The sequence below is a fragment of the Equus przewalskii genome, chromosome 17 (assembly GCF_037783145.1).
Source record: "Equus przewalskii isolate Varuska chromosome 17, EquPr2, whole genome shotgun sequence".
Lineage (NCBI taxonomy): Eukaryota > Metazoa > Chordata > Mammalia > Perissodactyla > Equidae > Equus > Equus przewalskii.
This window is the reverse complement of record NC_091847.1, coordinates 14,245,052-14,271,047: the sequence shown is the minus strand read 5'-3', so window position 1 is coordinate 14,271,047 and position 25,996 is coordinate 14,245,052. Positions and strand designations below refer to the sequence as shown.

Here is a 25,996-nt window from a genome sequence, read left to right as displayed (position 1 = left end):
GAGGCCATAGTTAAATGAGAGCTCAGATCAATGCTGATATATAGGTAAATGGGGAGAAGACACAAATCTCCCTTAGGTGGAATTCCCAATAATTTATGTAGATACTCTCCCACTAGGAGGAAAAGCTTACCTCTCCTCCCTCCCCCAGTAGAGTGGGTTATACTTAGTGATTTGCTCCAAAAGTGTACTGTAGGGAAAGGGGGAGAAAGAGTAACTTCATAGCAGAGAAATTTGACAAATACCATCTCAGCCAGGGGCTCCAGGTCAACATCAGCAGTGACAAGTCACGTTGATAGGATGCACCCTTGATATGATTTCATGAGTGGCACACTATGTCTATGTTCTTGTCCCAGAAACCCATAACCCCAGTCTAACCATGAGAAAAAACATCAGACAAACCCTACGGAGGAACATTCTACCAAACACCTGACCAGTACTTCTCAGAACTGTCCAGGTCATCAAAAACAAAGAAAGTCTGAAAAGTTCTCATAGACCCAAAGAAGATAAGGAGACATGATGTCTAAATGTTTCTTTGTTGTTGGGACCAGCCCTGATGGCCTAGTGGTTAAAGTTCCATGTGCTCTGCTTTGGTGGCCTGGGTTCAGGTCCTGGGTGCAGAGTCACACCATTCGTCTGTCAGTAGCCATGCAGTGGTGGTGGCTCACGTAGAAGAACTACAGGGCCTTACAACTAGAATATACAACTATGTACCTGGGCTTTGGGGAGAAAAAAAAAAGAGAAACGTTGGTAACAGATGTTAACTCAGGGCCAATCTTTCCTGGAGGGGGGTAGGTAAAAAAAAGGTAAATGTTGCTTAGTTGTGACCAATGTACCATAATAACGTAACAAGAGGGAAAACTAGGCAAGGGATATACAGGAATTCTCTGTACTGTCTTTGCAACTTTTCTGAAAATCTAAAACTATTATAAAATTTTTAAAACGACTTAGATTATATAATACCTGTGTAGGGTGCAACATGATGAAAGAGCATAAACATTTTAAAAGAATATTGAAATTTTGTTCTAAGGTATGAAGAGCTTATGTGTATATTAACAGTGATAACATTGAGTAGCAGTTATTAAGTACTGATTACATGTCAGAAAATGTGCCAAAAGCTTTTAATAGTATAACATCTGTTTTTCACAAAAATACTATGCAGTAGGTATTATTGCTCTTCTTATTTAGCAGATTGGGAAAATAAATATGGAATTTATACAACTTGCTGAAAATCACAAAGTTGTTGTTTTGTAGAAAGGGGATTTGAAGCCAGCATTGAGGATCTTATTCATTATGCTTTGAAGCTTCAATTGTAGGAATAAATTATATTCAAGGTTAAATTATTTTATGTCTTGCCATGACCCTAGAATATATTCATGTTATTCAAATTTCTCTGTCAGTACATTGAAGCTATTAAGGTAAATCATGTTATACCTATCTGACTCTCAGTCATGGGCCTGGTGCTTCCCCCACCTGATAGAGCAAAGCAGAGGTTCAGCACTGGCCACTTCAGATCAGAGGAAACACTCCTGTGTGTTTGCACACGCACACCTACACACACCACACACACACCCCATATGGGACTGGTGGATTATAGGTGCTAAATCAATGACAATATAACTATATGATTATTAATTTTATCTTCCAAAATTATCAGTAAAACAGTTCACTTTAATGTCCATGTTTAGTTTTAGGAAGGGGACAAATGGCAATTATCAACAAGTTTTGTCCCAGAAACTAAACAGAAAAAAACCCAATTGGAAAATCCATTTATTCATTTATGTTTTCAGCTGTATCCATACAGAGAAATGACAGGGTTCTTTTCAAATTTTTTTCTGCAATGAACAGTTGGGTTACATAAGGGATCATTTATCTCAGTCATTGCCCCTATTAACTAGCATTTCTAGTGCTTATATTTACAAAGCAATTTGTAAAGTTATTTAGAGAGGATGTGGTAATTTTGCCATTAAGTACAATAGAAGATGTTGAAAAAAATGTTGGGTGGATTTTAAAAAGATTTAGATAATCATTTGGAATCTTTTATTGTCTGCTACTTAGTAGGATTATTCAGTATTATAGAATTATCACAATGAAGAAGCTTAAGCTATTGCTAAAGCTGTCCTAGTTTTACAAAGACAGTTTTAAAAAGTTACCTTAAAAGTTATTTACAGGGGCCAGCCCTGTGGTGTAGTGGTTAAGTTCAGCATGCTCCGCTTTGGCAGCCTGGGTTCACAGGTTCAGATCCCAGGTGTAGACCTACACCACTTGTCAGCCATGCTGTGGTGGTGTCCCATATACAAAATAGAGGAAGATTGGCATAGACATTAGCTCAGGGACAATCTTCCTCAGAAAACAAAAAAAAGTTATTTACAGAAATTTGAATATGCACATGGTGTAGGAATGAATAACCCAGACCATCATATGAGCAAAGTGCTGTACAAAGAGATCTGAGTGATTCGTCCAACTCCTCGTAGCTAGTTACAGCCAATGCCGTCACCCAACCCCAGTCTGCTGTGCTGCTTGTTTCAGAGTCTTGGACCTTAGGTTCAGGCAGAAGGAAGCTGGAAGGAAACAGGAGAAACCAGTAGGATCCACAATAAATATTTAGCCCTTGAATAATGAGATGTGTGCTCTATGTTCTCAACATGAGGTATTGTTTTCTAATTAAAAAACAAACAGAATGCCAAGGTCTAACTGAGACTGGGCCCTCGTAATCCTCAGAAAAGAACAGAAAGCTGAATTGCTATATTCCTATCCAGAAAGGCATTCACCATGTTAAAATTGTTATAACGGTATAAAATATGTGAGTAATTGTAGATAAATGATAAATAGTAAAGTATACTAAACACCATCCTGTACAATAAGTAGAGCCTTAGTAGTAGCTCCTGTTTCAGTGTATTTTTTTATAATGCAAATCTCAATGTTTTATTACCATTGTATCTGCTGGTTTCCTAGTTAAAGCCACTTATCAGTCTTTTAAATGTGCAATATATGTAAAGTAAAATACTCAGTCTCTTTGAAAAACTGATATAGAAAAGTTCTGATCCTAAGAAATGTATTTCCTTCAAATATCATAATTTAATTTTTTGCAGCAAAAGTTCATTTCCAGCATTCAGCAGAATTAATCAAACACCTAATAAAAGCGGGAGTGAATTATACTATGCAGGTAAGTCACTTTTTGAGAAGAATATGTTTTCCTAAAACATAGTGTTTTAGTTGTCAGATTTGGAACACAGCCTCTGGATTACTCCATCCTCCATGCTATTGTTTTTCACTGTGTTTTTTAGGTACCAAAGATTGTGTTCTTTTTTCCTAATTACAGAAAGAATGCGTGTATTTATCCTGGGTCAGTTCATGCTTTACAAGTGAACTGCACATAAACTCCTTCAAAAAATGTCTTTTTCTTCTCATATTTTTGTTCATACCACTGATAATGAATTCTTTTAAAAGAATAATTTCCTATTCCCTTTCTAGTCCTTTTGTCTTTTTCTCATTTTCCATCACGCTTATCTTGAAAAGTGGGGGAAAAGAGTGATTTGAGTAAATGTTATGAGAAAAAAGAGGGCAAAATCTGGTTCATATCTATACATTCAACCACATTTAATAAATATTTATCAAGGACTTAGTTTACAGGGGTCACTATGCTAGATGAGTCAATAAGATATACTTTATACCGTCAAGGAACTTTCAGTTGAGGGAGGAGTCACAGAAGGGAAAAAAGTAATTTTAATTTCTCAGCACTTGGAAGAACAAAAAACAGTTCAGCATATCTAAAACACAGGAACCAGGGCTAGGATGATGAAAGATGAAGATGTAGAGATAAACAGATGGTGGGTCAAACCATAAACAATGTGAAGGAGTATGGGGCTTTACTCATAGGCAGTGAGGCACTATTTAAAAACTTTACACCCAGAAATTGATGTGACAACATTTGTATTTGTATTTTAGAAAACTCACTAAGTGTCATTTATATTGGAAAGCACATTGTCAAAGTAAAAATTGCACCACACAACATTAAACAGACAAGGAAGATTTTATTCAAGACTACTGCAATAAGGAAGAAAAACTAAACAACTATTTTGAAGCAAAAGTCTAGAGAGCTTTAAAGAGCTGGGGTGGAGGAACTCAGAGTCCGTCCGTGTTTGGTAATTGGCCTTACCAAACGGAAAAGTAAGCTTTCTTGTGTCTTTATGACAGAAGATAGTTTTACCACTTGGAGAAAGGGTCCTATTCTCCCACAGAGCCTGGGAAATGGGAGTGCGATCTCCTTCAATGATTGCATTTCAAAGAGATGGTTCCCAGGCCTTTGAGAAAGAAATTTCCTGGATTATAAAACTGGCAAGAGTCTGGAAGAAGATTCACATATATTTCAAAGGTTCAGAGAATGAATTTAGAATGCAAGTTTTCTAAGTTAAATGCTCTAAGCAAAGGGAAGTCAGGGGCCCTTAGTCAGGAAGAAACTGTCTAAAATTTAGTCAAGCTGAGGGGACTGTTAATGCCATCTTGATCAGAGTGAACATGGAAAGCTGTACTTTTTTTGGCTAACAAATCCTAATTTAAGTACATAAAAATTGTAGTTTGTCTCAAATGTTGATTATGATATGATTATTATAAAAAAGAAAAGTGTAACATAAAGAACTTAAGTGAGATTTTGGTTAGACTTCATTTTCCAAAGTTCCCTTGGTATTGGGGCTAGAAGAATGAATTCTAAGGGACGATATTTGCTTTGATAACTTTAAATCTCCTTTGCATTCATTATCTTAGGTCTACCCGGATGAAGGTCATAACGTATCTGAGAAGAGCAAATATCATCTCTACAGTACAATTCTCAGATTCTTCAGTGATTGTTTAAAGGAAGAAATATCTGTGTTACCACAGGAACCAGAAGAAGATGAATAATGGACCCTATTTATATAGAACTGAAGGGTATATTGAGGCTCAACGAAACCCAACCAAGAGACTGTCATATTGTAGATGCTCCAGAATTTCAAGGGCGGCTGAGGGAGATGACACTGGAACAGCACACTCAGAGACAATGAACTAGAATTAGAATACAGAAGTCCAAGTCTACCGTGTTGCCAAGGGTGCAGAACCTGTTTCTTTGTGTAAGGAAGGTCAAATGGTTGGTGTCCTGGGAGAAATTAGTTTTGCATTAAAGTAGAAGTAGTGCATGTTTTCTTCTGTTACACCCTTATTTGTTCTGTAACTAGTTGCTCTCATTTTAATTTCAATGGCCATCATCATCTGCATATAATGCACAACTTATCAGTACTACGTCCCTGGTCTTTGATGGCTGAGCTGCAATCTAACACCTTACTGTACCTTTACAATAAGTGCAATTCCTTCACTGTCTATTATTATGCTTAAGAAAATATTCAGTTAATAAAAAGCAGAGTATTTTATGTAATTTCTGTTTTTAAAAAGACATTATTAAGTGGGTCAAAGGTCTGTAGAAATATGGATTTCAGCACCTTCCAAAGTTCAGCCAGTTATCAGTAGATACAATATCTTTAAATCAACACACAAGTGTATGTCCCACAATATATATACACGTGTGCATATACAATCAATAAATCCATCTTTACATGTTATTCACGCTACAAACTTTTGGTGAGTTAGAAGAGATGCTCTTTTACAGGCTATAATGGATGCTTTGTTTAATGAGCCAAATATGAAACATTTTTTCCAATTCAAATTCTAGCTATTGCTTTCCTATAAATGTTTGGGTTGTGTTTGGTATCGTTTTTAGTGGTTAATGGTTTTCTAGTTGCAATTTAATTTTTTGAATATGATACCTTGTCACATGTAAATTAGATACTTAAATATTAAATTATAGTTTCTGATAAAGAAATTTTGTTAACAATGCAATGCCACTGAGTGCTATTTTGCTCTTTTCCTGAAGAAGGCTTTTTTTAAAACACTTGGTCCGCATTTTACTTCTCTCTCTCAATGCAGAATCAATTCTCATCTTCATTGTAAAAGCAAAGAGCTGGATTATTTCGTTTGCCAGTTCCTGTTTAGTATTCTGGGCCTGCCCAATTCATCTGTTACTGTTTAATTTAAATCTTTCTGGTGAGAATTAGAAATGAAATAGTTTTTATTCATTGGCCAAAAAGCTCACACACGGCAGCATTTGCTATTTAATTTGAGTTGAAGGCACAAAATGCATTAATTCCTGTGCTGTGTTGACTAGCAGTAGTGGGCAACTGAGAGTGTAACATACACTTGACTATGTGAAGTCAATTTAAGTCATGAGAATATTAACTTGGGTGACTAAAGTCAAAGAGTATTTTCTCACTTCACTTGAGGCATCTTCCAGAAGATGTCTAGAAGTCTGTAATCAAGCATAGAAGTTCAGATAAATCTAGGCAGTAAACTGTGTCTTTAAACATTCCTCCGGACAGTGTATATTATCATGACATCAGAACACTAGGAGGAAACTGAAAATCATCATGAAATTGCTCAGTAACCCTCCTGTTTTGTTGAAAGATCAACCCCCAAATCTGGGTATTTGGAAACGTGTGAGTCATGGTTTGGATATTCTGCTTTTCTTCTGGATGCTTTGAAATTGTGTCTTCACTGCTCCGTTGGATTCAATTTAAAATGGGAAAGGCCCTCTTTTCTGAAAGACCCATTTCAGGTCTTTTGCAAGAATAGCAAACACATTTTTTTTAAAAAAATAAGTGTAATGTTTAAAAGGAAAGTTTTGCCTATTTTATTAAGATGGAAATTTTTTTTAGGCTGATTTGAAGTCCAACTGAAGCTTTTCAATCAATATTTTAAACTTCAACCTCTAGAGTTTTTTTTATGATGCAGATAATTATGTTGTCTGAAAGATGTGGTTTTATTGAATGTCTGTTTGAGTAACATTTAAAAAGTATTTACCTTTATTGTTCATCACTTCTCTTGTTTTATTGTTATCATCAATGTTTATCTATTTTCCAATTAATTTAATACAATTTCTAATGTGAAAGACATTTGTCTGGAACCCACTTTCACCATAAAGGTTAAATAGATCTCAAATGAAGACAACTGTTTAATAAGAAGACAGAAAATTTTCATCTCCGTGATTCTTTGAATTTTAATAATTGGGCCATTTTAGATAAAGGGAATGTTCACCAACAGAGAGACACTGATTATTAAAGGAATCACGTAAGTGGATTTTCCCCTTTATACATTTCCCCTTGGTCATAATTCCACTATTTCCCTTATGCATTCTTAGAGTTTTCTAAAACTCCAGGAGCAAGCTTTCCAAAGGTTATTTCCCACTTAAAGTTAAGAAAAAAATCTCAAGGTAAACTAAAAATTCTATAACAAAAAAGGTAAGCAGTATTAAATCATCTACAGAGATAAACACATAACCTGTTAAAACTATTTTAAAAGAGAAAAGCATTTTTTCACTTTAATTGCTTCCACTGAGGTCTCTAACTCGACGCTTGTCGACCTAAGGGACTATGCTGATCGATTTGAGTTTCCCGACATAACCAAGGGAAGAGGGCGCTCTTCGAAACATGAATCTTAGCTCACCGTGAGAATGTATCTTTTTTGACTGGATGTTCAGCACGGAAATCACCACTGAGGATCTTGCAGGTGCCAGTTGTAGATCTACTAGAATGAGGTGACTTAAACACTGGGCTTTACCAGAGAAGTATTTAAGCCGTTGTCCTTAAATGGTGGGCTCTGACACAGAGGTACCTGGGCCTGAATTGCTTTCAAGCGTCAGGGTCATTGAGAGCACGTGGCTTTCATAAAGAATCATGTGACATACCTCTTTTGTCCCTCCTCAAATGCTGTGACCACCTTCGCATCTTGCAGCAACCAGCATTGCATAAGTAAAACCTGACCCCTCAACTGCACTTTATCTTTTACTTTCTACTTGGGATTCTCTGATACTAATGTTGCCTGGCTATCTGCTAGAGCCAATAGACTCTACACTTATACACTGCAAACCCATATGATGATGTGAATACCCCCATTGAAAGCCACTTAATGGAAGACAGGTGCACATGACTATATGTTCCCCCTTTTCTTCTGTTACACATTTCACCCGGTCCTTGGAAGGCCCTGTGGGACTCAGCTGCACACAGCTGCATACCACTCTATTTCCCCCTTCCCCATTTCACTCTTCTCAGTCCCCCACTCCTCTTCCCCAGAATCACTTCCCAAAATAAACTACACGTACGCCAGCTGTTGACTCAGTCTCTACTTTCTGGGGAAACTCTTCTCACGTAAGCTTGCCACTGTGAATGTTATAAGATAAAGAAATAAAATGAGAATAAAGAAATGGTCTCTTTTCAGGTTTAAATAAGGTGTTTCTACCTAAAATTTATTGGACTCTTACTGAGTGCTGAATGCTTACATTTGTTATTAAATGGACTTTCTTAACATGCCCTGCGATAGGTATTATGATTCCCATTTTACAGATATGAAAATTGAGGCTCAAGGAAGTATGTAATAACTTGCCCAAATTTACATAACTAATGAGTGAATAGCCTAAAACCCAGTTCCAGCAAACTTAGAAGCCCATGTTCTCAGCCATTCTGCTCTACAGTACTCCAGATATAAGGAGAGGTTTAACACATGTTCACCCCATCTCAGAAAGGATTCTGAATATTTAAACCTATAGTTCCAGATATTTGGGGAATAATTTGATAGCAATAATACTGAAAGGTAAATGATAGCCCAGTGTACCACTGTAGCCCTGTTTAAAGTTACGCAGATTCCCTACTGTCAAGAGGACATACGTAATATTAAAATATATTTTCTTTTTCTGTTGGAGATATGGAAAAGTTATTCCTAACCATGGAAACCTTTGCCCAGAAGATCATGACAATATGCCTAGGAAGTCAGTAGTAAATTCTCTTTAGTAAATTGTCTTGCTCTGGCATTAAGCCAAGAGCATCCCAAAATCATTCCAAGAGGCATTTAAAGCATTATACGTATCGAAGAACCCAGGCTTCCAAACATGAAAACGTCACCTAGTCTTCAAACACTACAGATCCAGAAAGCAGGTTGCAACGTTAAGAGTCATAGCTGGCATCCACAGTCCTATTTACAACCTGACTTAGAAAGATTGCATTACCTCCCACTTTTCTATCGCTATAGGCAATAGATCTTGCATAACACTGATCAGATCTGCTAACAACATTTTCGTTTCATTTGGGAATATTCCAGCAATTTGGCAGGGAGAGAATCTGCGAATTCATAGATTGCCTCTTTCATCAAAGACAAAGCGAACAGGTTTTAAAGAAGAAACAAGTTATATCAAAGCACAATTTCAAATATTTTTCTTTTAGATTTCCAATTAAGTTTAAGATAGTGTGATACAAGCATCCTAGGCTTTTGATACAGCAGCTTGGTTAAAAAGAAAGTCTCTGTGCTGATGGCCATAATCTGGCCTTTTCCATGAGACCTAGCACCATTTTAACTAGGCAGTCTTTGGTGCCAGTGAAACATCACAATACAGAATTGCATATGCCAATAGCATCATAGGAAAAGAACTCACATTTGTTCAACACCTAAGTTTTTTATCACGTAATCCTAAGTAATCCTCAAATTAACCATGTGAGATAGATGGTGATGTTCTCTGATAAAGAAATCAAGATTCAGAGAGGTAAACAATTTTCCAACAGTGTCACACAGAATGTAAATGACGGAACCAGGATTTGAACACAGATCGTGAGGAGTTCAAAGCCCTCCCATGGATAATCTTATTTATGCATTTTTTGGGTGGTGAATTCCTGAGGTTCATCATGCAATCTTTAAATTGGATTCAACTTTCAAGTCCCTCTCTATTCAGTGTTGCCATTTAATACGCACCTGACTTCAAGTAACTGTATGCAAACTTAAAAGTTGCTTAAATACTTGTGACTCAATATGTAGGCATGTTCAGACTTCATCTGAGAGCTTGTTAGAAATGCAGACTCTCAGGCACCACCCTGGCACTCCTAAATCAGAATCTGAATGTTACCAAGATTCCCAAGTGATTTGTGTGCCCGGTAAACTGGCTTAAAAGATAAAAACTTTTATTTACCAGCATCACAAGAGAGCTGAAGTTAAGTGCTTCTAGGGGTAGTTAACAGATCCATGAGGGAATCAAATCCCAGTGTCCTCACACCTTTCCACTTCTCCAGCTTCAGTCTGTTTTTTGTCCCCTTCATTGGCTTCAAGATAACTGCAGCAGCAACAGGCATTGCGTCCTTCCCCAGCAATATCCAAAGATAGACAGGCAAAGAATGATTTTTTTTTTTATCAGGAATGATAATTTTCATCAGAAGTCTTAAGCAGAATTCCTCTCAAGTCCTTTTGTCCGGGCTTTGACTGTAAGCCCCTAACCTAGATATAAAGGAGGCTGGGAAGCCATAGATGTGAAATTTCAATCTTCTTAGTGAGGGTGCAACAAGTAAGAATGGTAGGGGAATGAATGTAAAGATAGGTGATCAATGGGTGGCACAGAAGAGGTAGGTATATCCTATTGATGGCGATAGAGTCGTTAACGCTGACGTTTCAGCTAGAGACATAACTGAAGTCATTGAACAGTGATGGCTGGTGTTTTATTTGAAGACCCTTCATTTGAAGATGTCTCACTTTTCCTCCCAGAAGACTGCAAACATCTGCTCCACCTTCTGTTCCTAAGAGTTAGTGCAGCCTTCCCCGGCCAAAATTTTTTTCTTTCACCTCTGCTCTTTATCCTTGATACATTTTCTAGTGCAGGCAGGCAGCTTGGAACTGTGATTTCTGTGCTAGCAGTCCCATTTTGCAGGCTTTATTTGCTCTAACACAATTTATGATGCCTTGATTGTCTCTGTATGGCCTGAATTGCTATCACACCATTAATTCTCCTGATTGATGGATTACGTAAGGCATATTCCAATGGGAAAAGAAAAGGCCGGACAAGGAAACACAGGTAACACAGCCTTCCCATTCATATGCACTTCTAATGGGTGTAATTCTCATTACCTCCAACCCTCTATCCCTTTGGGATACCACGTGTGACTTTTAATGATCTGTGTGGTGTAATTGGATTTCGAGGCTTTGGGGAGAACAAATTGTAAATTTACTTGCCTAGATAAATGGAAAATTTTAACTTCAAAGTTGATTTCAAATCATGCAATACCTCAAACACTTTTTATGCCTACTATGTGCCAGATACTGTACTGTTTGATACCGCATTAGGATACTTTTTTTAACACTCAATCTAGTTAAATGTCTAATACAGAAATGGATATTTTAGTTCAAATGTTATAGCTAAATGTCATCATTTACTAAAAAGTATCAACTTACTCACTCATGTTTTGATTTTCATTGAGTCATTTGTAACGCTCCCCTTATTGCATATGCTATTCCTTTGGACCAACTCCTTTTGAAAAAAATATCCCATAACAATCTACTTGTTTTATGCAAGTCAAAAGGGCTCCATAGCCCACTGTCACACTGAACAGCACTTGGTCTGTATGCAGCTTCCTATCCCACTCTTGATTTTCGGGAAATTTGTAGTAAAGCCCCGCCATTTTTTCACAACTGTTTCTCAATCCAGATCACCCATGGCAGTGGGACATTGATTAAAAAAATTAGTTTAGTTTTGTTTTGTTTTCATATTAAGTGGTTTTAGGAACTAGTTTAAGTTGCTAAACTTAGGAACTTCGCACGCACTTAGGGGTGTGCTAGCTTTGCTTTAACTGAAGGAAAGAATTCACATCCTATGGAAAGATAAATATTTCCAGAGAATAAAAAGTAATAAATAAAAAGATCTACTCCCACTGGCTCAGCACCTGCCTTCGGATCTCAGTTGAGTCTCTAATGACCTTGGACCCAGAGCCAGTCTTTTTCTTTGTAATTTACTGACCTCCTTTTAGCATGCTCACTCATTTTCCCAAAGCCAGGAAATTAAATCATTTGCATGCTTTTCTTTTGTCTCTAGGTTGATAGGTAGTAGTGAAGGGAGTTAAAAGTTTCTCTGCATGAAATTATATTTTTTAACTTCATCTGGACTTGGTACAACAGCTGGAAATTTTCTTTAGTTTATCCTTATTCATTTTTATATCACCTTTTAATATATCTTTCTTAATTATTTTCAATTCTCTTCAAACCCCAAACTCTCTTTCATTATTCTGTCTCACTGAATGTAATGCCTCATTCATGTACACTTTTTAATGTGTGTAATTTATTTTATACTATATAACCTGTTTTTAATTTTCTAGGGAAATGAAAGACAATAATAATTATAGCTTACACTAATTAGTTCCTTAATTTGTACCAGGACCTAGTATAAGCTCATTAATAGACGTTTATTTAACCTTCAAAACAGCTACATGAATTAAGTACAATCACTATTCCAATTTTTACATGAGGAAACTGTAAGTTTAACAAAGTTAGAGTTACTATAAGTCACTGAATTAGTCACAGTAAGACATATTAGTTAGTGTCACAAAAGAAGCAAAATAAATTTCAGTATGTTAAGGAAAGAAAGCTTTTTTCTCCCTCATGTGGTGTCACATGTGAGCAGGTGAGAGCTATTTTACTCTCAGCTTCCATCTGGAAGGTCTGCCTCCATTCTGTGACCTGAAGACTGACCGACACACACAATACCAGCTTTCAACTCCCGTCTTTCGGAGGTGACACCCATCACGTCTGCTTTTAGTCTGTTTTTCAGGACAACCGTCAGCGTCCCAACCTAACAGCAAACAGATTCAAAAATACAGGGGACTAAATGGAGGAATAATAAGGAGGACTAGCTGTCACTGACACAGTCCATCATTCTGGACATCAAATATTTCACTTGCTCCTTTGATTTCCCTGTACTCAGAGTACAATCGACCCACCCTAACAGATGCAAACCCACCCTCTTCCAGCTCAAACCCAGGATTTCTGAGGGTTGTGCAGTAGTCTTTAGAGTAAGTCCATATTGTCAGTGTCACAATCCAATGTACACATCAGGATAGATGTGGACTATATACATAGCTTACATCTGTTAAACAGACACAGGTGTTCTGGATGAAGTAATTAGCGAATGGCAAGAATTCTTAGTGATTTCTCAAGGAGCCCTCCCTTGGCCTCTGTTTTGATATTATTATGTTTTTGCTGTGCTCGTATATTTTTATCTCGGAGCAGGCAAGGCCTCCTAGGCAACTGCTCCTCCTGCTCCCGATATCGATAACATGTCTCCATCTGTGCCCCCGGGCGACTGATGCCTGGCTTAGGTTGCCTCCCGCTGGAGGTCTTACCCGTCATTGGCTAACCGGCCTTCTCACCTCCAGGTCACAGTTTGTTGGAAGGCCTTTTCCAGTGATTATTAACCCTTGCTGCGTCAGGGGCGGCTACACATATAAGACTTCTTTTGATCTCAGGATATTTAAAATGTAAAGCAATTAGTTGTCTGTTCTCCTGGATCCTAATACGCAACAGTGGGACGAGGATGGGGTAACCAAAATAAATAATCCCATTTGGAAAGGGAAAGAATGGGTAGTCTGCTTTGGGGAGTAACACAGCTTTCTTTTCTTTCCTTTGGTGAGGAAGACTGGCCCTGAGCTAACATGTGTTGCCAATCTTCCTCTTTTTGCTTGAGGAAGATTGTTGCTGAGCTCACATCTGTATCAATCTTCCTCTGTTTCGTATGTGGGACACCGCCATAGCATGACCTGATGAGCAGTGTAGAGGTCCACACCCTGGATCAAACCCATGAACCCTGGGCCACCAAAGTGGAGAGTGTAAACACAAGCACTACGCCACAGGGCTGGCCCCTACACAGCTTTCTTAATGTTTTTCTTACTTATAGACAATTGGAAATCCAAATATCCTCTTGTCTTAAACAGTTAAATGCTGTTTAACATAGGCTCACTTTTTTTGTGTGTGTGCCCTTTTATGCCTTTTGCCTTCCTGTCTTCTCCCTTCCTCTCTGGTAACTACCAATTTAATCCCTGTGTCTCTATGTTTGTTTGTGGTTGTTTTTGTTGTCTTCCACACATGAGTGAAATCACACGGTATTTGGCTTTCTCCATCTGACTTATTCCGCTTAGCCTGATACCCTCCAGATCCATCCATATTGTTGTAACCGGCAAGATTTCATCTTTTTTTCATTACTGAGTAGTATTCCATTATGTATATACAGCACATATTCGTTATCCATTCATGTGTTCATAGGCACTTGGGTTGTTTCCAAGTGTTGGGTATTGTGCATAATATTCCAATGAACATAGAGCTGCATATATCTTTTTGAATTATGTTTTCATGTTCTTTGGATAAATACCCAGCAGTGGAATAGCTGGATCATATGGTACTTTATATTCTTAATTTTTTGAGAATCTCCATACTGTTTACCATAGTGGCTGCACCAGCTTGCATTTCCACCAGGGTTCCCTTTTCTGCACATCTACTCCAAAACTTATTTCTACCCTTTTTAATAATAGCCATTCTCATTGTGGTTTTGACTTGCACTTCCCTAACAATTAGTGATGTTGAATATCTTTCCATCTGTCTGTTGGCCATCTGTATATCTTCTTTGGAAAAATGTATGTTCAGAGCCTCTGCCCATTTTTTAATTGAGTTGTTTGGTTTTATTGTTGTTGAATAGTATGAGTTCTTTATATATTTTGAACATTAACCCCGTATCAGATACACGATTTGCAAATGTCTTCTGCCAATTGTTAAGTTGTCTTTTCATTTTGTTGACGGTTTCCCTTGTGATGCAGAAGATTTTTAGTTTGATGCAGTCCCATTTGTTTATTTTTCTTTTGTTTCCTTTGTCTGAGGAGACATGATATTCAAAGAAACTACTGCTAATGCCAAGGTCGAAGAACATATTGCTTATATTTTCCTCTAAGTGTTTTATGGTTTCAGCTCTTACATTCAAATCTTTAATCTATTTGAGTTAATTTTTGAGTATGGTGTAAGATAACGTACTTTCTTTTGCACGTGACTGTCCAGTTTTCCCAACATCATCTACTGAAGAGACTTTCCTTTCTCCATTGTATGTTCTTAGTTCCTTTGTCAAAGGAACTGTTCATAGATGTGTGGATTTAGTCTAGGTTCTCAATTCTGTTCATTGATCTGTGTGTTTATTTTTGTGCCAATACCATACTGTTTGATCACTCTATCTTTGTGGTATATTTTTTGAAACCAGGGAGTATGATACCTCCAGCTTTGTTCTTTTTTTTTAGGATTGTTTTGGCTGTTTGGAATCTTTTGTTGTTCTCTATAAATTCTAGAATTCTTTGTTCTATTTCCATGAAAAATGTCATTGGGACTTTGATAGGGATTGGATTGACTCTATAGATTGCTTTAAGAAGTATGGACATTTTAACTATGTTAATTCCTCCAATTCATGAGCACGTAACATCTTTCTATTTCTTTGTGTCTTCTTCAATTTCTTTCAAATTTATAGTTATCAGTGTACAGGTCTTTCACCTCTCTGGTGAAATTCATTTTTAGATTTCACTTGCTCCTTTATTCTTTCTGTTGTGTCATTGTTAGTGTATAGAAACACAACTGCTTTTTGTATGTTCATTTTGTACCTTGCAACTTTACTGTACCCGTTCATTATTTCTAATAGTTTTTTGGTGGATCCTTTAGGGTTTTCTTATATAAGATCATGTCATCTGCAAATAGTGACAGTTTTACTTCTTCCCTTCCAGTTAGGATCCCTTTTGTTTCTTTTTCTTGGCTGATTGTTCTTTCTAAGACTTCCAATACTCTGGTAATAGACTCACATAGATTTAATATTAAAACATTAGTAGATTTCTTATTTACTTTCAAACAGGTCTAAAGCCAGTAGCTAAACCTAAATGCTTTTTAAAGTGTAGTTTAAGAATTCATATAAGCTTTTGGGGGATAGGGTATGAGAACTTCTTTCCCTGTCACTCAAACTGTTGGTAGCTAATTTAAGATCAACTGTAGCAATAGAAGGCCATATCCTTAATCTGATTTTCACCTTGATCTTCTATTCAAAAGAAAGATTTTACTAGACCTTTGTAGTTTTGAGCCTTATTTAATCCTGTCACTTTCTATTTATGATCAATAAACTGTGATTTTTTGAACCCTGAAAAGACCCAGGTATCTAGACTCTTTCTATGATCTTCTTAAATTTATTTTTTAATGAGCTATAATCCACATAATCATACAATTCACTGTTTCAAATTGTGCACTTCAGTGGTTTTTAGTATATTCACAATGTTATGCAAAAAGTATCTCTATACATTTTCAGACTATTTCTACCATCCCTGAAAGAAACCTTGTAACCTTCTGCATTCATCCTCACTCTCCCGCTTTCCCTAGCTCCAGACAGCCACTACCCTATTTTCTTTTTCCACAAATTTGCTTCTTCTGGATTTTTAATATAAATGGAATCATACAATATGTGGACTTTAATGATTGGCTTCTTTCACTCAGCATGATGTTTTCAAGGTTGATCCATGTTTTAGCATGTATCAATACTACATTCTTTTTTGTGGCTAAATGATACGCCATTGTATGGATGTTCCACATTTTCTTTATTTGTTCATCAGTTGGTGGACGGTTGAGGCTTTGTCACTTTGGGGCTGTCATGAATAATGCCGTCATAAACCACTCATGTACAGGTTTTGGTGTGGACATGTTTTCAGGTCTCCTGGCTATGTACCTTGGAAGGGAGTTACTTGGTCATATGGGAACTCTATGTTTAACTTTTGAGGATCTTCCGAACTGTTTTCCAGAGTGGCTGAAAAACGGGCTGGACTGTTCAACATTCCTACCAGCATTGTGAGAGGCTTCCAATTTATCTACATCCTGCCAACTATTGCTATTTTTCATGTTTTTTTAATTACAATTATTCTAGTGGCTTATAAAGTATCTCATGGTTTTGATTTGCATTTCCCTAATAACTAACAATATTGAGCATCTTTTCAGGTAGTTACCAGCCGTTGTATATCTTCCTTAGAGAAATATCCAATCAAAATCTTCACCTCTTTTTTTAACTGTGTTATTTGGCTTTTTGAGAGTCTTTTTTTATATCCTGGATACAAATCTGATCAGATACATGATTTGCAAATAATTTCTCCCACTATGTGGGCCTTCTTACAGAAGGCATAGAAGATATTGTTTCTTTGTGCTCTTACAGATTTTTTATTACAATTTGCTAGATCCATTTGCTCATTAGATGTTCCAAAGTTTGAAATTCTTAATCTCTTTTTTCTTTGCTAATTTAAAAATTTCTATAAAGAAGAATTGTTGCTATCAAACATTTTCTATGTACATGTAAGAAACGCAGGGCAAAGGCCTGTTTTTCCCTATATTTAAGAAAGTTCAAAAATGGTTAATTTATTCCCAATCGTTCTCCAAATTTACTAAGGAATTTTTAAATTTTAAAATTATTATTAACTTATAAATTTAAACGTATTTTATGGATTTTAGTCCATTGCAGTTACCATTCTAAGTGATGCTCAAGGCATGCCTTTGTTATACAGTTTCAGCCTCTTCAAGTTGTTCCTGAGTCCTTTTGGCATGATCCAGGTGGCCTGTGGTAGCTTCTTTCTTTGTGGCGTGACAAAATATTCTGTGCTTTCTTTGTATTTCTTGCCCCAGACTTGGAACTCTGGTTTTTTATGGTGTAAAATTGTATTTATAGATTATAATTTGAGCAATAGAAGTGCTCACTGCTACTGGGCTGATCATTGTTTCAATGCTTTTTCAGTGGACAGAGCTATCAAATATATTTTTAAAAAATTAAAATATGTCATAAATGCAGTACTTATTTCAGTTCTTAATAAAACTAAATAATTATCAATTATTTTAAGCCATAATTCAACATTACAGTCTCAGGGAAAACATGCCAACCTTACCATCAATAATATAATTATTAAGTGATATTATTTAAAGGTTGTTTTTTCTTTTTTCCAATCCTTGGAGTGTAGAGATAAAGTACTGTACTTAAAAATAATATGGAGAAAAAAATCCTTTCCATATGATTATACTTTATACTCAATATAAAGTTAAAATTAATAGTTTTATTTTTCTTTAAACGTTTAGGATCTATTTATTACGCTTAATTTTGTTGTATAATATCTAAAATGCTTTCCTGATTCAAAAGTTAATCTATAAAAGCAGGAATGGAAACTACATCTTCTTCTTCTCTCTGCTTATTCTCCCCACACACATAGCACTTAAATATATGGTTTCTGTATTCATTTTAAACAGTATGATTTCACAAAATATGCATATATTGACAGTCACCTCTAGTTTCTTAAATAAATAGTGCTATATTAAGACACTTCTCCACCTAAATTTTTCCCTCAACAGTAATTCTAGAGATCATTCCAAAGGATTATCGGGATGTATTCTTCAGACTTTATTACTGATGCATATTACAATAATGCAATGATAATAATACCCACTATTTTGAGGCATGATATTAAACTTCTAAGTTAACTTCAGAGGAAGTATTATCTTTATAATGCTGATCCCCTCTAAGTGAGAACACAGCGTGTCATTGGATTTATGTTTCATTCAGAAGCATTTCTTAGTTTATCTCATATGGATTTGCACATCTCATTTTAACCTAGATATTTTTATTTTTGTCCTTTCTGTTTGTTATAGTAAATAGGTTCTCCTCTTTCTTACAATTGGGTTTTCTTTGTACACATGAAGGCTGTTGACTTTTGTATGTTGTTTTCTGAACCAGTTACTTTACGAAGTTCACTTGGTTTTCAGGATAGGTTTTCTTTGATTCCATTAGGAAATTATCAGATATCTAATATCATATACAAATAGAGATACTTTCACTTCTTTCCCTCTAATTCTTATGCCTCTCATTGCTTTTATTAGCTTATTTGCATTGGTTGAAGATAGGGGTCTCTGTCTTGTTCTTAGCTTTAATGAGAAAGGGCTTGGTATTTCCCCATTAAGAGAAAGGATGACTATTGGGATGAGATGTTTTATTGAGTGTTTTTAGCATGCATGGATGTTGAATATTGTCATATATTTTTATGGCATCTATTGAGAAGATAATTTTTTTCTTCTTAGATATTTTAAGATGAGTTATATGAATAACTGTCCTAATATTGAGCATCCTTGCATCACTGGAATTATGCTATATAATTTTGAAATGTAATATCAAATTCTTTTTACTAATGTTTTACTTAGGCTTTTGGTACTGATATTCAAAAGTGAGATTGGTATACAGTTTTCTTTCCTGGGTGTAATTTTTTTTCTGCTTTTTGAATTCAATATTATACTTGCTTCATAAAGAAACTGTGGACCTTTTTTCTCATGTTTCTATGTTCTGGAATGGTTTAAGTAGCACTGGAAATACCGATCTTTAAAAGTCTTTTTGAAAATTGCTTGTGAAAACAACTAAGACTTATATCCTATTTTTGTTTTTTATTTGTGCATGTCTGTGTAGGGGAGGATTCTTTTTTTTTTTTATTTATAACCCTTGGTCTCTAGTTTTTCTCTCTAATTCAATTTTTTTGTTGTTGTTTGGTAAGGAAGATTGTCCCTGAGCTAACATCTGTGCCAGTCTTCCTCTATTTTGTATGTAGAATACCACCACAGCATGGCTTGAGAAGCAGTGTGTATGTCCATGCCTGGGATCCAAATGCGTGAACCCCAGGCCCCCAAAGTGGAGCACACAAACAACCGTTACACCACCAGGCTGGCCCCACAACTCAAATGTTTATAGCCAGCTATTTTTAAAATTATCTATTTCATCTAAGATTTAAAATCTATTTGGATAAATTTGCTCAAATAGCTTCTTAAATTTTTGTTGTTTTCTTTTTACTTTCTGTAATTTTGACAATACTTTTATCATTTCTGACTTTGCGTTTCACTTTTTTCATTTATTTTTTAGATGAAATTATCTATGAGTTTTCTAGAGTTTATCTCCACTCAGGAAGCAGTATTTGGATTTATTTATTTCTTTTATTGCTTTTCTGTTTTCTAACTCATTAATTTATCTCTCTATTATATTATTTTTATAATTATAATTTATCTTTGAGAGTTCCTTCTTTTATATCATCTATTTATCTTAAAGAATTATTCACGTTGTTTATTCACTTTTGTTTCATCTAGTCTTCATTTCTGAAAGAATTTTTTTAAATTTTTAAGTTTCTTAAATTTTTTCAGTACTCTTCAAAATAAATCTTCCTATTTTCCAGTCATCTCATTATAAGTTTATCGAATTCTATTTTTCATTTTCTTAATTCCTTGAAACTTATTTTAAAATATTATTTTGCAGCCTTAATCTACTTTATTTTTATTTTGTTTGTATTTTTTAGTATCAGCACTAACTAGTTTTAGAAGATTTCTTTTATGTGAATGCTTGGCAACAAACACAGGTAATGCTGAAATATATGTATATATATGTTCATCTCGTGATTTGTCCAAGAATAACCATGTTAACATTTGTACTGATGATGATAAATCAATGGAGTTGAGGCTTTAAAAGTGCTGGCATTTTAGCAACAATCAAGGCAGTGACACAAAGCTAGTAATAATTATAGTCTGCATTGCCGTACACTTATAGGAAAACAAACAAACAAAACCAATTTCATTTAAGAATGTTTTGGGGGAAGCAATAAAAAATATTAACATTATTAAATGTCAATGAATGAGGACATGCCTTTTTAATAATCAATGTGAGAAAATAAGCACTATGCATATAAGCTCTTTTCCTGCATACTAAAGAACAAAGGCTGTCTTGAAGAAAAATATTTGTCTTCTGCCATTGTGTGATTTGAAAGCTAAATGAGTTATTTTTTAATGGAACACCATTTTCACTTGAAAACGAAATGACTGAGACATAAATTATGGTTATTCAGACTTGGACACTTGAAAGAAATATTTTTGAAAATTAAAAAGTCAGCCTATAATTTCAAGGAAAACAATTGACTGTGTTTATTACCTATAAAAAATTTGTATGTTCAAGTGAATATTAAAATTTAGGAAAACTTAGTATCTGCCACTGATCTTGACAGCTTCCCCAAATTCAAGAATTTTGGGGTGAGATTATTAGTATATAAGAATGTGATTTTTTTATGTTATATGATGAAATGTATTAATATCCAAAAGAACTGCACAATTTAGTGAAGTGATATTTCCAAATGATCAATTCATTAGGTTATAAAATCATGCATTGGTAAAAGATCCATTACAAGTAGATCCCAATATTTTCTCTTAATTTGGGAGCTTTTCCTGAAAGGAAATTTTTAGTGAGTCATTTCAAGAGTTCAGAGGTCCCAAAATACTCCAACACTATTTGACTTTACCTCAGAACAGACAATTTACCCACTCATTAAAGGCTTGAAATCACTTCCATTGTCTACAACTTCTCACATTGATCCATTAAACTCTCCAAAGAGACCTGGGAATTCTTTTTCTTCCTTTTGCTTCTTTCTATACTACTGCTAGTACTGCACAGGTCTTTATTGTTGGTTATTTGTTTCAGCTGTATTTTGGGAAATATGGATGTACATTACCACTTCATATTGTTCTAGACATTGTCTATATGTTTATTGTTTTGCTGTCCTGACACATATGTTTACTTTTGTGCAAATGTTCAGAAACATTCTAAAACTGTGTTACCACCATCTTCCAAAAATTCTCCTTCCCAAAGTAATATTGCTTAGAAAGACTAACTTGTATGGGACTCTGCTTGATGTCAGTAATGATGTATTGATATCCCAAACTCCTGTTACTAGGGCTAATATTTAGCTGGCAATTACTACTTGTTATAAATGATATCTGCTCTTTTGGTTAGGAGAAAGTTCTGACTAGTTAGGGAGTGTGCCTTATTTGTGATTAAATATTTTTAATATTGTTCTGGTAAAAACCTGACTTTATATATTTTTCTTTAAGTTAGATAACTTTAACACCCAGAAGGAGGCATGAAAAGACAGGATAAAAAGATCAAAAGTAGCTTGACTTGTTGCTATCTACAAATGAATACTTTCCTTCATTATTAATGAGATTAAATTATTATCAGAATGTGGGCTCAGCAACAAAATGTTCATATTCAAACAGAAATCATTTGTTTGAAAAAGAAATAGCATTGTCCAATCAGACATTCTGAAAGAACTGCTCAGTTTGCAGCATAAATCTTAAATTGCCAAAGCCTACTTTCCCCCAGAGCTCAAAAGAAAATTTAAATATGAAAATACAATCTGTGACATCCTTGAGTATATAAAGACATCATCTTTATATATCTTTGAACCCCTGAGATTAAGTAGAAAATGACATTCAGAAGGGACTCCATAAAGATGTTTTGATTTTCCAAAATGAGAAACCTACTTGAATTAGTGAAAGCTACATTCAAACACTTATACTGAAAATATGATTTATAATTTCATGTGCAGTTGAACATTTGGAAATGGGGTAAAATTTATTATTTGCAGCAGAATAACCTTATCTCACATCTTAAAAATATCATTGGAAATGCAATTGAGCTCATTGATTGACTATATGTGGAAAGAGTAGACTCCTTATTTTCCTAGTTTCCAAAAGGAACACTTCAGTTTAGAAAATATGATGCGTTATGTAAGCAAGCTTCTTTTTGAAAAATAGATCTGTAAAAGCACAGAATTTATGAAAACAGATCAAGTATCAAATGCAATCATTTAAGTCTAAGTTTTTATAAAACGAAGATGTATCATTATCAAACTAAAATATCAAAAGAATGAGTAAATATCACCAGTACCTTCTAGTTGAGGCTGCAACTGATTTAATTTATGTTTTATATGTATATTTATATGTCTAAACTTTTAAATAAATGCAAAATGTCAAGGAAAGAAAGATGAAAGAAAGTTCCAAGAATAAGAGCATGCCTGTGAAGAAAATACTTAAGTCAGATGAAGCAAGAATAAAATTAAAATGTTTCATAAGGGAGGTAGTTCATAGGTTAACAAGTAAAGGAAAGGCTGGAGGTTGAAGAAAAAGCAGCAAAAGTAAGCCATAAGTGAGATCGCATATAAGAGATCTCAGAGATTGGCCAGACACACCCTTAAAACTGTTTACAAAAAGAAAAAATAAAGTCCAAAAATCTATGATTCTTCCTATACCTTGACCACCTCTTAGCATATGTCCACAAAAAGTCACCTGAAAACAAACTCTTTTCCCTCACTTTTACTCCTTAACACAGAAACCATTTCAACTACCACAGATTTTTTTTAGCAAATTGTATTACTTTCAAGTATAAATAGTGACTATATCCAACTATACTTGCAGAATATATCCAAACAGATATTTTAGGAGACCAGCTTTATGGAAGAGATTAGAATTTTACTTTAAACAAATGAGAGTTCCTAATAATCTGGGTAAGATTTTTCTCAAGGTTAACCAATTCATTATGAACTCATTTAAATTCTGCATTTTGCATTGTAGGGGAGGAAACTTTTTTCCTCTACTCTTCTGGGTTCTCTGCCTGGAGACTTCCAAATTAGATTGACAGAAGACAGAGTAACAAGAGAAAAACAAGCAATTTGTTAACACATGTAGTGTGCACGCACACAGAAGAAACTCAGTGAGTAACTCAAACAGGTGGTTGCAACTTGGTCTTATATAACATCTTAACAAAGAACGAAAAATTTGTAAAGAAATGACAACATGAAAGAAAAGGATTTTAGGTTTCTAAGGGAGGCAAACTGTGAGAAGGTAAATATGTATATGTGAAACCAGTGGAAGATAAGAGTTGTTTAGTAACGTTTGTGGTATAGATTCCTTTTGGTGCTTTTTCTGAGCTAACAAGATTCTTGTGTGATTAAGAGTCAAAGACTGCTTTTATGCAAGTTGAGGGTAGGGTGGGATAGGCAGAGAGCTTTTTTTGTCATCTGTTGTTTTTCAATTGTCTTCAGCTCAAAATAATCCTTATGACAAAGTTGCACATTTTGGGAGTGACATATTTTGATCTCTTACAGTATGTTTCTTCTAAACAGTTAAACCAAGGCAGAAATTACCTCTTTTCCCTACCAGAATAATACAAAGACAGATTGTTGGCATAGACAATGTAACTTTGTGGAACAAGATGGCAAAGAAGATCCCAAGTTTCTGGAAAACTTTTGGGAGTATGTGGGGAAGAGTATTTGCTGTCATGAAAACTGGGTTCTTTCATGTCTACCACAACCATCTCTGTGATCTTCCCAAGCTATATTAACCAATGTGAACATGTTTTCCTATTGTCTGAACTTGTGGTGAATAATGAATGTGATTAGCTTATCTTAATGGTTAAAAATTATCTTTAGAATTACCACATGTGTATCCGGATGCTGTCTTAGAGTGGAAGCCCCTAAAAAGAAAGTTAATCCTCTACTGGAAAAGAGTAGGCAGATAATTTTTCAGTGTGGTTTAAGGTATGCTATAAGGCCTTCCTGATAAAAATGTCCCTTTTGCTCCTCTGGAATGATACTTAAAATTCCTTCCATTGAAATTTCATTCAGATTAAGTCATTGTCTCTAGAAGACTTTGACTGAAAGGAAAAACACCATTATAAAGGATAGCACATGTACATTTACATGAAAGCATTGATATCTCTATATAGATAATAGGAAGATAATAGGAAATAGAGCAGGAATATGGGGCAAGAGACTGCCAGAAAATTACAACAAAACTAGTCTCTGGGCAGGAAAGGCCTAGCTGGTGTGAGATGATAGACTTTATGACAGTAAGAAGAAACAGAGTACTTTGAAAACAGAGGAAAAAAATTCTGGGTTTATCTAGCATTCATTTATTAGAGGATGGAGATTATTGATGAGTGTCTAGTTGCTCTGGCTATCCATTGCTAACAGCCTCCATAGCTACTTTTCTCTCTCATCTCTCTTCTAAATTCTTTCTTTTTTTTTTCTGAGGAAGATTCAGAAGATTCCCTGAGTTAACAGCTGTTCCCAATCTTCGTCTTTTTGTATATGAGCCACGGTAGCAGCATCGCCTCTGATGAGTGGTGTAGGTCGGCATCCAGGAAGCAAACCCAGGCCGCCAAAGCAGAGCACTCCAAATTAATCACTAGGCCACCAGGCTGGCCTCTAAATTCTTTCATTTCAACTTCGAAGATTTCTGACTGCTAAAACCAGAATTCTTCTATTTCCTTCTTAATGCATGAGGCCACTTTGTAAATATTTTACCCACCTAGGAACCAAATCGTTTGTCATAAAAATTTCCCTAGGGAAAAAAAAATTTTCCTAGGATTTGCAATGACTTCTTTCTATCCATATCTTGTTAACAAGTCTTTTGGTGTTGAGCAATGGATCTTATATATTATCTCGCTCAATATACATTTCTGGAACAAATGAACTGAAGGTATAATGCTCAGAGATGAATGGTCCAGTACAACATTTTAGTGATCTGGTAATAAGAATTCCAGCAATACTAAAAGGGAAAAGATATGATGTGCAAAGGATTTAGCACAGTGACTGGAGCCTAGTTTTTCCTCCTGTATAAGTGATCCAGGAAGTCAGTATTATGAAGTGGTAAAATAAATAATTCTCTATATGATTATTTATTATATTTTTGACATCTTCAGCCAAAAGCCCTTATTTCTGATTTTGGGATTAGCATGGATTTTGATGCATCTATTGAATATCTCTAGGATTTACCACAATTCCTAGCAAGTATAAAAGTCAAAGTGTATATGTAGGTTGATCAGATGTATTCAAAAACATCATAGATTTTGTGCTTGTTTTCTGACCAAGACATCAATTTCTATAAGCTATTAATACATTTTAATTGTTCATATCTTCTATAGTGTCATATGCTGAATATTCCTAGAGTCATATGTCCAGGATCCATAGGAAAATTATGTATACATTTGAAGTTAATAAGAGCTAGTAAGATTTAGGTGCTAAAAATATAAATAATGTTAAAAAAGTAAAAAAGGATAAAAGCAAATAATGGCCACTGTTAAAATTATTTCCATAGTATTTTGAAATTAAACTATACTTTTTCAAAAAGGTTTTAGTTCTAATACATGTTTTGTTAAACTTGACTTTTTAGATTTGTTAACTAAGGAATTGTTGGCTGTGGATAAGACTGGAGTTGAGATGAATTA

The 25,996-nt window shown here is 35.1% G+C and overlaps 1 protein-coding gene across 4 annotated transcripts in view; it reads left to right on the top strand.

Moving 5' to 3' along the window:
- DPP10 (dipeptidyl peptidase like 10) overlaps positions 1-5,601 on the top strand; it is a 1,232,656-nt gene extending 1,227,055 nt beyond the window's left edge. For all 4 annotated transcript variants that reach the window (XM_070581203.1, XM_070581202.1, XM_070581204.1 and 1 more), the window contains 2 exons: positions 3,090-3,163; positions 4,762-5,601. In XM_070581203.1, the coding sequence (XP_070437304.1) occupies positions 3,090-3,163; positions 4,762-4,896 (209 nt within the window). In that variant the 3' untranslated portion in view covers positions 4,897-5,601. The remainder of the gene's footprint in view (positions 1-3,089; positions 3,164-4,761) is intronic.
- The last annotated feature ends 20,395 nt before the right edge of the window (positions 5,602-25,996 follow it).